General features: G+C 35.8%; 2 protein-coding genes across 2 annotated transcripts in view; both read left to right on the forward strand.

The window, feature by feature from the left end:
* Nucleotides 1-2,374: 2,374 nt before the first annotated feature.
* LOC110162363 (androgen-dependent TFPI-regulating protein) lies at nt 2,375-11,524 on the forward strand. Its single transcript, XM_055163023.1, has 6 exons — nt 2,375-2,636; nt 3,063-3,188; nt 4,974-5,075; nt 5,151-5,266; nt 9,433-9,584; nt 10,242-11,524. The coding sequence occupies exons 1-6, from the start codon at nt 2,484-2,486 to the stop codon at nt 10,277-10,279; spliced, it is 687 nt and encodes a 228-aa protein (XP_055018998.1). The 5' UTR covers nt 2,375-2,483; the 3' UTR covers nt 10,280-11,524.
* A 1,470-nt stretch (nt 11,525-12,994) lies between these two features.
* The window catches only part of LOC110162120 (probable E3 ubiquitin-protein ligase HERC4), a 6,232-nt gene continuing 5,351 nt past the window's right edge, over nt 12,995-13,875 (forward strand). Inside the window, exon 1 of the mRNA XM_055162952.1 lies at nt 12,995-13,006. Within this exon, the coding sequence (XP_055018927.1) occupies nt 12,995-13,006 (12 nt within the window). The remainder of the gene's footprint in view (nt 13,007-13,875) is intronic.

The raw sequence follows: 13,875 nt of genomic DNA on the forward strand, positions 1-13,875 counted from the left end.
CCTTAGACAAGCCACAGTTATAGATTCCTATAAAACAATAAACCATTATCCAGTTGTCCAGGGCACAAAGTTAGACATCAAAAGTATACATTTATAATGGTAATAAGCATTTTTAAAATACATTTTTAGTTATTCAGCACAATACGCATTATTCAGAAAGCCCTTGTTGAGCTACTTGGAAAGCGATGGAGTTACTGGTAGCTCCCACGTTAGAGATAGGAGACTCCTGCTGTACAGAGTAATACTAATTTGACTTTAAATTCACTTAAACGCACTGGTATTACTCCACTCCACAATATGATTAAAAAACTCTCAGGAATACATTCAAACAGTTAAGACTAAGACTAAAATACTAAATTAGATATCTCATTCTATACAGAGTTTCTAGCTGCAAAATTTGGAGGACTTTTTCACATTCAAAATATATAATATTTTGGTTTAAATTGTTAATCACTATGGTAACGGCTCAGTCTTTACATACTTGTGTGCCTGTAACCCGTGCTGCTTTTTGTAAATGTCCTTTCTATTGCAGGTCCAGACAGGGTCGTCTCACAGCTCACCTAGGTCCAGGCATGGAAAAGCAGCATTAACGTGAGCTAGAAACACACAGAGCTTCATTACTACTCAGACCACAACCTCGAGACAGGCTTATCATAGAAAAACTTAAACACAAAAACTCAAAGCTGCTCTGCTACTGTCAAATGAGAGATATGAGCTCTAAAACAGTAACAAAAAAAGATACACACATAAGGATACACACATAAGGATGGAGTCCTGCAGGTGCTGCTTTTCTCAGTGTGCAGTGGTGCTGCTCTGGTGGTGTAGGAAGGGATAGCATGGAAACACTATTAAAATACTGTCTCTGTTGAGAGTTTTCAGATTCTACAGTTAGAAAGGCTACTGGGGAGAGAGATGGTGTAGCAGGTCATTTTGTCCAGTAGGAGGCAGTGAATAAAAACTCCATCCCCCTTCATTCACTGTTGGAGAGTGAAGGCACCAGTTCAAAAGCATTTACCCATGATACACTGTCTTTTCATTTCCCTCTTGAAACGTGTGATAGTGGTCAGCAGAGAGCACTAGTTCTAACCATTAACATACTAGTATTCTCTGGGATAGTTGAGAGAAGATTAAGACTTGTAGATTCCAACTGATATTTAGTTTATTAAATACTTAGAAACAATTCAGTGCCAGATCTCCAGGGTTCTAAGTCTAGATCATACATGAAAAAAAGGTTAGTGGTCTGCTAATCCATGGGAGTATTATACAGTAGATTCCCAGGTACAACACTTTAACAAGTCATATCTCCTGTGGACTAGGTCTGAGAGGGAGTAGGAATTTGTGAAAAATCACTGCCATTTAGTGCTTCCCCTGAAGACAAAAACAGGCATGTCATGCTTAGATGACTGTCCTGCTTTTGTCCTGAGATTTACACATAATTTACGGAGAAGGCATTTAATATGTATATCTGTAAAAATAGTCCAATGGTAAAATAGTACAGTTTTATGCAAAGTCACTTGGGTTCTGGGTCCCAAAATGTTATGTCACTTAACACTTACCACAATCATGTCAAATCTTTGTTTGGGCTAAAAAAACTTTCTACATCCACATGAAAATATCCCCTTTTTTACTTTTAGCAACTGCCCCATAATGATCTGATGTTTCCAACTGATGTAAGAATGTTATGTATTAAGTATTTGTCTTCAGGTCAAGTAATATTGCATTTCCAATTGCATTGACTTTTTCACCCAAATATCCCACAGTATGGCTTTAATGCTATACCGTATCTATCTCCTTGGAGACAAGCAGGTGATACTTCAGGTCAAGTTACAGGTCATATCTGTGGAAAGGTAACTCTGCTCACTGTAAAAATGCATGTTTTTTAAAGTAATTTTGAGCAATAAATTAACCTGTAATTGAATCCATCCAAATATACATGTCAAACTAACATTCCAGACAAAGCTTTCGAATAAGACTTAATGTTTTTGATGGTATTTATAGTATTTGTAGTAACACCTGTAAATTAATAAATGCAATACAGATGATATACCACAATCGGGGATGGAGAAAATGCTCAAGTCTAGAATCCAAAATGACACTAAGTTAAACTAAAATTAAATGACCCCATAGGAATATTTATAAAAGGCAATAATAAGTCAGTGCACAGTTACCATACTGCTTAAACAGCTGTCCTCACTCCTCTACTGCAATTTCTTAATTAAGTGTATCCATTTTCTTTACTCATGCTCATTGCCTAATTCCCGCAGCCCTGCAGTTACTAAACCAGATAATCTCATTGTAACGTAACAGCTTCGGCCCCGGTCACATGTTACAGTCCTTATGAAACCCCCACTGCGTTAAACAGAAAGCCCTTGTTTTAAGTTATACAGCATCTGAGTTTATAATCTTCAAACCACGACCAACTGTACAAAGTCAGATACACACTGAGCACAGCGAGTTTGTCCTGAATTGTATTGTAAATTCAAATGGCTCTAAACTTGAGTGCAGTGTTTCATGTATTGGCTTTTGGCTGGTACGCGTTTGTGGTCCAAAGTCTTGCAGCCAAAGATGGTGAAGAATTACCACCTGGGATTTTTGTGTACGGAGGGCCATGGAAATATCTCACTTTTCTAAACTTGGTGAGTCATTTTACTTTGTACCAAATAAAAGATAAAGGTCCATTATGGAACTTTTCTGAAGGAGGATCCGTCACCTGCTTGTCTCAATTGAGATTTTATGTCTATTAGATTTAAAATATTTTTTACAGCTTGAGTGAGGTTGTTTCTCTTCAGATCTGACCTGTAACTTGGCTTGTTGGTGTACCTTGCTTGTTTCCATGGAGATAGATAAGTTCACTGTAATACTACAGAACATTCCAGACAAAGCACTAAACACTATGGGTGAATTTAAGAATTTCCTGACAACAAAGTTCAGAATTAACAGGTAACTTTTCACTTCGCCAGTGAGGTTGAATTTTCTACCAATGACCATCATTTTTGTCTTGTTTCAGCATAAAATAAAATGTTGTATTTTCCATTTGTATAACATTGTCTTTTCTGTTAAAGTTGTTACAGATGACATTCTTTGGCCTGGCTGCAGCCTCAGATCTCCAGGACGGGAAGAAATCTCAAAGCTCTTTGGACAGATGCAAAGACCTGCTCTTCGCTGTGTTTGGGTTTCCTGTGGGAATGGTGAGTCACAACATTTATACTGCTTCTTTTGTAATAAACATCTTCAAACTGTGAAAAGTCATCATTTAAGACCCTAACCCTTTATATTTGAGTGCTTAACAGCAGGTATAAATATGTATAGACATTGTATATTAATAGATTTTAGAAAATAACGTAAACTATATTTGTTCCTTATTGGCTGAAGACTAAACCAGCAGTGTAAACCTGCATGTGGGTTAAAAATAACACAATTGTTTTCATCTGCCAACAATGCTGTCAATGTGAACAAACAACCCCGTGAAAATCTATTCCTGACTCCTGTCCCACAACACAAACTAGTTTCATTTTACACAGGAAGTGTGTGCGTGACAAGATATGAATTCACCAAATCCACTTGTGGCACCTACTGTATTTGTCGCACTAGTTTAGTTTGATTTAACTTTTTATGGGGAGGGTCCACCACATGTTTGTTATCATCATCTTTATTTCAGACTCAGGGTCCATATAAAAAAACACACAAGACAGAAGACACCAAAACACAAACAAAAACAAACACACAAACAAAATAAAAAACAGTGGTACCAGTGTTTCTATAGAAAGGACTCACAGTCACAGTGTTCTGAAAAAGGTTCAAAGCACAAAAACAAGACTAGAGATTAAAACAAAGCTAAATCCCAAATCCTCCTGTCCACCTCTAGGCCGGATGGAGCTCCAAGCTGCGGGACAGTCAGCAGTGGGTTGATGGGCAACATACACCAAACACACCAAAAACACCACAGCAACTGTAGTCAGATCTCTTCCCTTCACTTAGCAGATGTGTGCCATACCCCGCTAGCATCCTTTTAAACAGCAGGTGATATAAACATGGGCTTTTCCACTGGGTGCTCAGGATGGAGTCCTGTTCTGTCCAATGACACAGGAGTGAATGGCACACCACACTACAAACTAACATTTAAATAACATTCCTTCTCAGTCCAGTTCTACACAGTAAAGCAAACTAAATAAAACCCTTGATGAAGGCCGAAACATGTTGGTGTGATTTTAACTTTATTTGCCATGTGGTTTTAAAAGCTTTTCATTATTTTGTGCTTTTTGAGTGCTTCAGTTTTTTCAACTTCTGCACAATTTCTGTACATCCAAGTAGCACTCCTGCCCCTGAAAGTTAAATCATACAATAATATCAACCTAAACCATGCAATAATATCAAACCTGATTTGCTAGTCTGTCTATATCTCCAAAGTTCAAAATGCTCTGTTCTACCTTGTGATGTCACGCAGTGGTATTTTTCAAGTTAACAGCTACCTTTTACCCGTAGTTCAGTAGAGATTGGCAATTCCAGGGCTGAAATGATCCAAATTGTTCTAGTGAAGGTGTATGGCGTTTAAAAACACAGTGAAGCACTTCCTGTATTACCACACGACATCACAAGGTGTTTTCTGTTTGAGAGAAAAACTCAACTTAAATATGCAGAGTTTGTGTGTTAAACATTTGTGAATTAAACAAAACACAACTCTAGGTATGTTTTGATGAGGAAACAATATTATAACAGATCACAAAATAGAGTAATGACTGAACATGACAGTGTATTAGTGAGCAGTACGAGAAGGTGTGGACTCCCCCAGCAGAAAAGTTACTAAGTGCACCTTAACTTTTTTGTTTATTCAGAATTAGATGAATAATTAATCTGTATTGTTTGTGCTAATATTTTATGGATTGCTGCATTTGTTGAGTGGTCATTTTTAACATATTTTGTCTTTTCTATAAGCACTTTTCCATAATCTTATCTCATTTATTTATTTTTTATAGTTTGTTGTCGTGCTCTTCTGGTCCATTTTTGCCTATGACAGAGAGTTGGTTTATCCAGCTACGATTGATGCGTTCTTCCCTCCTTGGATGAACCACGCTATGGTTTGTACTTTAAATACAGTATTCATACAATATTTATGTAATATTTATTTTAATGAATTGGTCTTGTCTCCACAGCACACGTTTGTCTTTCCCATTTTATTAGCAGAAGTTTTGCTGCAGCCTCATTTTTACCCGAAGACTAAACAGGCTGTTGCCGCCCTGAGCCTAGTGGGTGTGTCTTATTTGTCCTGGTAAGTGCTGAGTCAAACCAATTTAAAAGAAAATAATATGATCTATTATTCAGCTAATAATGATCAGGGTGTGTAGGACTGGCAAACCTTTCCCTGAAACAGCACTCCTCCTAATTAAAGGTGCTGTTTACTGTCGAAAACCGTGACAAACTGAAATAGTTCATTTTAAAATAGTTCATTTGTAGTGGTCTAAAGTTATTCCTCACTTACCTCATAGATTCTGAGCATCTTAATTATTCACTGTGATGAGTTTCAAAGAGCTTTTCACAATATTCAGTGACCAGAGTGGAGTTTTGTAATGACAGTCAAGTTAGAGGACATACAGTACGTGCCCTTTTGTCCATAATCATCTCCACCCTCAGCCTGGCCCTGACCTTAACCATGACCCTACAGCCCAACTTGCACGCTAAGCACACATTTCCTGATTACTAAACAATAAAATGCTATAGTTAGATCAGGGGTCTCCAACCAGGGGTCTCCAGTGGGCTACCTTTACAAAACTAAAATGTCAGAGAGCTACTAGTTTTAGCAATAAAACAATAAATTTTGTATATAACAGAGTGACAACAAAACTTAGATGAAGTACAGTTAGATTAGAGTGACCAGACGTCCCTATTTACCCAGGACAGCCCCAGTTTTGTGCCGTGTCCCTTGTCTTAGCAGATTTATACAAAACCAGACATTTTTTTCCAGTTTTATACAAGAAATGTCCCCAGTGTCCCTATTTTTGACCAATCTCATACTTGCCAACAGTAAAGAGACGCATAAATTGTCTTTTTTTGGTAAAATACAGAAAAGCTGCTTAAAAATGACCAAAACACAAAGAAAATGTGACTTGTCATGAATGGGCCGAGTTCAGAAAAGTTTTCATTAATTATGCACTTGTTTCACAATTTTATTATTACCAACCACCTCAAACCAGTTTTTGAGTTTGAAAATCTGGTCACCCTATGTTAGATACCTATAGAACATAAACCTTTATCCATATATTAGTGTACAAGGTTAGGCATCAAAATGATACATGTACAATGGTATACTTGATCAGGTTTTAGTTATTCAGCACAATACATATAATTCAAAAATCCCTTGGTGAGCTACTCCCCTACTCCAGAGCTACAGGTTGGAGACTCCTGAATAAGATGCAGACAGTACACAGCAGACATATTTGACCTTTGACCAGTGGGTGAGTTAGCAATTGGGGGGTCCTAAGTGATCTTGAGTTTGGAGCCGCCACTATAATGCACCATTTTTTTGTTTAGTTTTGAATATATTTACTGTCTGTTTTCCCCCATTGTTCTTGAGACATGCACATCTCTATTTTGTGAATTACAGTGGATTGGAAACTTGTCTTATTAGTTAGGTAGCCTACTAGATAACCAGAACTGGAAGTAGTTGTATTTTTTTGCCAGTACAATTACATTTTTGTTTACATCCATTACATATGATGATTATAATTTTTCTTATTATTGTTTAAAAGTAAACTGCTCAAATGAAACAGAAAGTGGTGCAAATCCAAGGAACAGTAAAATAAAAGTGCAAAAAGAAAAAATGCATAGCACACTCAGATGGCTGATAAATGTAAATTACTCTCATTTAATATAATATTGAGAGAAAATTAAATCGCTCTGAGGCCTCTGTCTTTAGTGGCACTGAGGGTGATTGGTTCGGGGCCCCTCCAGGTTTGGGGGCCCTAGGCAGCCACCTACTTTTGGTAATGGTAGTGCTGCCTCTGTATTTCACCTCAATACCTGCTGTATATAATATTGCTCAAATAGCCTACATGGGAAACAATCATGTACAGGTTCTTTAATCTCACAGTGAAGCTACAGAGCAAGGAGACTATAACAAAAAGACCAATTTTTACAACGTGTTCAGAATTTGATACCAAGCAGTAGCATAATAATAATTCTTTACAGTGTAATTTTGCATTTGACATACAATTGCTACATGGGGTGCAAAAAAATCCTACATACTACTTTTGAATACGAAGAGGGAACCAGCTGCTGTGTAGAGTAAGATCCTGCACGATCTTAAAATGCATGAACTTTTTTGAATCACAACCCCTTGTTTCATAACTGTACAGATAACTATACAGATATTTCACATATTTTACTCAGAACACTGAAGTGCAAGAATGTCCTTGAAATTCCAGCTCAGCATGCTTTGTAAAACTAATATTATGCAATAATTTTAGAGATATATACAGCTGTCACTGGAAAAGTGCTGTAAGGAGATTATACTTCATTGAACACTAAATCAAAAATAGCATGCACTTCACTTCATTACATGTGTATAGAGCTCTTAAAGGTCCCATATTACGCAAAATGGACTCTTGTGAGTTTTAAGCCATGTTAGAATGTTGTTACCTCATCACAAACATACATGCTGTTGTGTTTTGTGTTTGGTTTCATTTCATTCACACATATTTTCATAATCCTGGATTATTAGTCTGTCTACATCTCCAAAGATCAAAATGCTTTATTCCACCTTGTGATGTCATGAAGCTGTATTTTTTTTACCCAGATAACAGCTACACTACTGAACAAAAGTTTTAGAACACCCTATTTTTTCCAGTTATTTATTGCAATTCAAGTCCTGCAAGTCCAATGAAGAGCTAGAAATGGTACCAAAAAAATAATAAAAGATAACAAAACACAAGTCCAAGCTCTGCCAAAACTAACTCAGGAAAAAAGAACAAGATGGTGAACTTGAAAACATGAAGTGTCCAGCACAGTGTCCAGACTTAAACCCCATCGAGCTGGTTTGGGATGAACTGGACAGAAGAGTGAAGCAATCTACAAGTGCCACACATTTATGGGAACTTCTGCAACAGACTTGGAAAGAACTTTCTGAAGAATATTTGATTTCTATTGTAAAAAGAATGAGCCACGAGTGTGTTCAGCTGTTATATCTGCCAAAGGTGGACACTTTCAGGAATCAAAAGTTAGAATACATTTTGGTCAACAGTAAACAGTAAAAAAAAAACTGGAAAAACTGTGGTGTTCTAAAACTTTTTGACCAGTAGTGTACCTTTCACTTTTTGTTGAAGTAGAGATTGGCAATTCCAGAGCTGACATTATCAAAATGATTCTAGTGAAAACACACAGGAGCACTCCTTGTATTACCACATGACATTGCAAGAGTGTTTTCTGTGTGAGAGAAGAACCTAAATATGCCTAAATATAGAGTTTATAGAGTTTATGTGTTAAACATGTATGAATGTAACAAAACACATCTCTAGGTTTATTTTTTGATGAGGAAACATAACATAGAGATGAAAATAGTGTAATATGGGCCCTTTAACACAGAAATATAATGAAATACATTTATTATAAGAATGGGACCTTGGGAGTTTAAAAGATATATATTTTTATTTAGTTACAGTTAGGGGTGTGCAAAAATATTGAAATACCGATATATCGTATTGTTTAATGGGGTGATACAGTATCGATTTTGTTGGCTGCTGTATCGATATATCGCCAAGAGTATTTTTTTTTTGGTATATTTTACTAAATTATTTTGTTACAGCTACAGTTTTGTTGTTTGTTTAGAGGAAGGAAACTCATTTATGCAACACATTTGACATTTTCACTGTTTTGATGATTAAAATGGGTGCGTTTCATGTGAACTTTGCACAAGAAGTGGTTTAACAAAGGCTTTTAGTGTCAGAACCACGATTCAACAATTATTTTTTATTGAATCGTATTGAATTAATTTGAAATATATCGTATTAAATCGTATCAAATCGTATCAAATCGTAAACTCACTGTGTCAAGATATGTATCGTATCGTGGTCTATGTATCGAGTATGTATTGTATTGGCAACTTCTTAATGATACCCAACCTTGGTTACAGTTAATCAAACCTCCCTATAAAATGTCCCTTTTTCATTTCATTATTGTCCATAGTTTGTTTACGTATTTATTCACTATTACCCAAGTCGTAGTTCATTTCCTTCATTGCACAACACTCAAACAATGACACTTGTCCATATCATGTTTATTTTTGCACATTGTTTTGCACATAAATTTGCACAATACATAGTCTGCAGCAGTGGCACTTTGCACAAGAAAAACCTGCTCCTGTTGAGTACAAGATGCTCTGATACATAGATAGAAAGGCAGTTGCTGAGTTACGATTCACCCTCTTTTGTTCTGGTTTAACAGGATTATTTGGGTATACTTATCAGCTGGGGTCTGGGTCTACCCCCTCCTCAAATACTTCAGCGGTGTTGGACTGGTGGGGTTTTTCGTCTTCAACATGATCGTGGTGACAGTACTTTTTCTGGTTGGAGAGAAACTGAATAAGAAACTATGGGGTAAGATTCGTGCATTTGTGGTCATTTAAGTCATTACATTTTTTGGAAGGTAGTGATTAGGGATGTAACAATAACCGAAATATTGTGATTTTGTATTGTCAGAAGTCTCACTATAACATCATGGGCTGTCACAATATATCATATCACAAGATTCTTTGCTTAAATGCATGCTTTTATAGAAGCAACGGCTTATGAACATAGGGAACTACATATCCCATGATACATTTCAGTGCAGACCACATGAAGATATATGTTTTTGACTTGAATTCTTGGCATTATGACAGAGATAATTCACAATAAAATCTTGTCAAGGTATTTTAAAAGCAAAATAGCATCTGCAATTATATCAGCCTCTCCAAAATATCGCAATAAATATCGTACCGAGAGATTTGGATATCGTTACATCCCTAGTAGTGACTGTTAAAAGTTGACTGCAAATGAACTCAGCAACACACAAATCAGGCACAATAATTCACAATAATAAAATGTCCTTAAAGAAGCAAGGAAACTGTGAAGGGATACTCAAAATGTAAAAATGCACCATTTAAAAATGCCAGAATTGACTGACATAGATCGATGTTTTGCTTGTTCAGTGCAAATTTACCTGTAAAACTTTCTATTAGACAATTATATTTTTCTTATTTTTCTTTTTTCTAGGTAAACAAATGGAACAGATGACAGCAAAGTTGAGATAATCTTTCATAAGACTACATTCTCAATATTCCTATGACGACAAAAAGAAAATAGCAGATCTGTGAACACAACAAGGCGATGCAAGCTGTACCAAGGACTAAAGTGAACTGTACAATACTTAATTCAAGTGGTAATGAATGTCTAGTAGTAGTAGTAGTAGAAGTAGTAGTAATGTCCACTGATATTGCCTTCCCGAAGAGGTCAAGTTGTTTTAAGCATTTTATCTCCCTCATCGGTGCGTCATGGACTTGAATGCCTGTGATGCTTTGACCGACACCATCGCTCACTGTGGCATGTTTTTATATCTCCAGTTAAATCAGGAGGGAATTTCTGTCACATACAACTCAAACAGAGAAGTTGTAAATAAAGTTTTGTAGCTTTGAAGAATCAGGCCCCTCGCAGATCCCTGTAGCCTTTGAGATGGTGGAGATAGTTCGGATCAGCGTCCACCAACCCGACCGACAAGATCCGTGCCAGAAGATGAAAGTCCTCGTCACTTAACGGCTTCTGTGAATGAGAAAGTAAAAGTATTAACTAAAATATATTTCAAATGTATCAGCATGTGTGTTAGACATATTATGGTACCACTTTATGAATACTACACTTTAATTAGCATTAATAAATCATGAACAAGACTTTACATAACAAGAAAATTATTCAGACATATAACTATTTACCGTAATTAAGGGGTTAGGAGTTAAGATAATTAACTCCTAACATTTTAATAAAGCATGAACACATAACATAACTCTTTACATAACGAGGAAATGATTCAGACTTATAACTACTTAATTAAGAGGTTAGGGGTTAAGATCGTTAAGTTAAAGGTGCATTGTGTAACTTTTCTGGTGGAGGATCTGTCAAATACTTTTCTTCATAGAGTGTTATTGTTATTGCTTTGTCTGGAATGTTTCACAGTGCGGCATTACATCTTTAACCAGACCAAGTTACAGGTCGGATCTGTGGAGAGGCGACCCCGCTCACAGTCAGTATGTCTGTTTTTTAAGGTATTTTTGAGCTATAAAACCACCTGTAATTGAATAAATGTAACACAGAGCTGTTTAATGTCATACTGTGGAACATTCCAAGCAGAGCAATATCCAGCGTATCCATAGAAACAAGCAGGCGATGGACCCTTAATCGAAAAGTTACATAGTGCAGTTTTTATGAATAAAGTCTTTGTTTAGGTTTCATTAAGGCGAATTAAAGTGTTTATGTAAATGTAAATACATTTGAACTTGAACTTACATTGTTGGTCTGCACAATTTTTATTTTACATTTACAATTTATACTTATTAATATGAAATACAGTTGAGAGTTGAGATTATAAAAAATATATATTAAAGTGTCATTTTAGAGGCTATAGTAGATTACAGAGTATAAACCAGACAGCTTTGTACTAGCTATAGTTTCTAATAGGATGAATAAAAATGCACTTTGATAACAAATCATAGGACCTCTATTTTAAACATATTATATTACGAGAATTGAACTGTTATTTCCCAATAAATGTTTATGTTACACTACGCTACACATTTTGAGAAGGAGATAATGGCAAAACTTTGTACATTAACAGTAATTTTCTAATTTAGCTGGGACCAGTCAGAGGTGGGACCAAGTCGTCCTTTTGCCTGTCTCAAGTAAGTCTCAAGTCTTTGACCACAAGTCCGAGTCAAGTCCCAAGTTAAATCCAAGCAAGTCCAAGTCGAGTCTTGAGTCACTGGCCCATAAGTCCAAGTCAAGTCCAAGTCTTCTGCTTTGAGCTTCAAGTCATTTCAAGTCTTTAAACCAAAGTATAGCTTAGACTTTTGCAGTTTATATGACTTTTAAGATACTTATACTTATAAAGTCATAGTATATTTATATATGAGTATTTATAGAGTATATAAGAGTTGTAGAGATGTAAATTTTTCCTTTTTAAATGTCTTGACAAGATCTTAGAGTGAATCATTACAGTCAGAATAGAACGAATTCAGATTAAAAGTGCTTCTCAAGTCACATGCCTCAAGTCCGTGCCAAGATATTTGTCTGAATAGATACAGCAAGTTCATAATTATAAACCAAACTATTTTCTTTTATTTGTTCAGACTGATTGGAATTCCTAGATTACATCTTCTTGCCGATAACCATCACGAACAACAGTCCAGATGTGCATTGTTCAGTTCAGGACTTAGTTTTGGCTCTGCGCCTCTTGTTTCAAAAAGAGGCGTGCTCTCAAACTGTAAGGACTGAATTAGGTCAGAAAATATGCAATCGAACCACAATGAAAGCTGGACTAGCCCTGTGTTATGATTTAAATCTTTGTCTGTGTACCAATGCAACACCCTCTTGCTGGATGAATGCACAAATATTAGGTGGGTGTTGTTGGGCGAGAAGAGTAATTGCCAATAAAAACATTCGTTCACTCTTTGTAATGTTTTTAAGGCGAGACACTGCAGGTGCAAAAGAAAAAAAATAACCGTTTCAAGATATAAAATTGTAACTCCTTTAGTTTATTAACACAAATGTAAGAAAAATATTGCTTATAAGTATTTCATCAGTTGTAAAAATACTGAATTGTACGTGTAAAAAAAAACATACATCTGCAAAATGAACAGAGAGCTTTAAATTTTGTTGACATATTAGATACAAATTAACAAACAAAGGGGGATCTTCTTCAGAATTTGAACTAGATTTGACGAGTTTCTCTCTTTAAATTTGCCTTATTAAGTTAGAATATGACAGCAAAGGTAGTATTCTCTGTTTTGAGTTGACTTTGAGGATGTTGAAGCCCTAAATGATGACAGCCTAATTGCAGAGAGAAACCTTTAGTCATGTGATGAGCAAGAGTCATAAGGCCATAAACAAAATTACAACACCAGGAAAATTCCCTCACAAGACTAGTTTGAAATCCTGACACTTGAAACACAACGGTCTATACCCCAACTTGCTTATTCACAAATATAAAGTGTTTGAAAATAGTTAGATGCATTTCTGTCCACCTACTGTATATCATAATAAAATATGTTCATGATCTATTGATATTATGTTTCTGTGGTATCTTAAAATTACTAATATAACTAATTTGTTATAACACTGTTTACCGTCGCTCTGCTTAAACACAAAAATCAACTAACTTTGAAGCTTCCACTTTATGAAGAAAATACTACTATTACTAATTAGCCTTATATTAAATTGAGCTATTTTCTGATCTACGTTTAATGTTGTTTCCTCATCAAAAACAGACCTGAAGTTGTGTTTTGTTTCATCCGACATGTTTAACACACAAACCCTGAAAGAAAACACTTTGTTCCACCTTCTGATGTCAATATAGGAAGTGCTCCACTGTGTTTTTAAACTCCAGACACCTTCACTAAAATAATTTGGATAATTTTAGCCCTGGAATTTCCAATCTTTACTGAGCAAAATGTAAAAGGTAACTTAACTTAACTTGACCTCACAAGGTTGAACAGAACATTTTGAGCTTTGGAAATGCAGACATCCTAATAATGCAGGATTATACAACGTGTGAATGACACAAAACACAAATGCAGGTATGTTTTTTATGAGATAACAGCATTCGATCTTGCCCACAAAACTCAATTAGTGTAATATATGA

This window comes from Boleophthalmus pectinirostris, unplaced genomic scaffold (genome assembly GCF_026225935.1).
Source record: "Boleophthalmus pectinirostris isolate CB_2022bp ecotype Guang Dong unplaced genomic scaffold, ASM2622593v1 HiC_scaffold_5, whole genome shotgun sequence".
Lineage (NCBI taxonomy): Eukaryota > Metazoa > Chordata > Actinopteri > Gobiiformes > Gobiidae > Boleophthalmus > Boleophthalmus pectinirostris.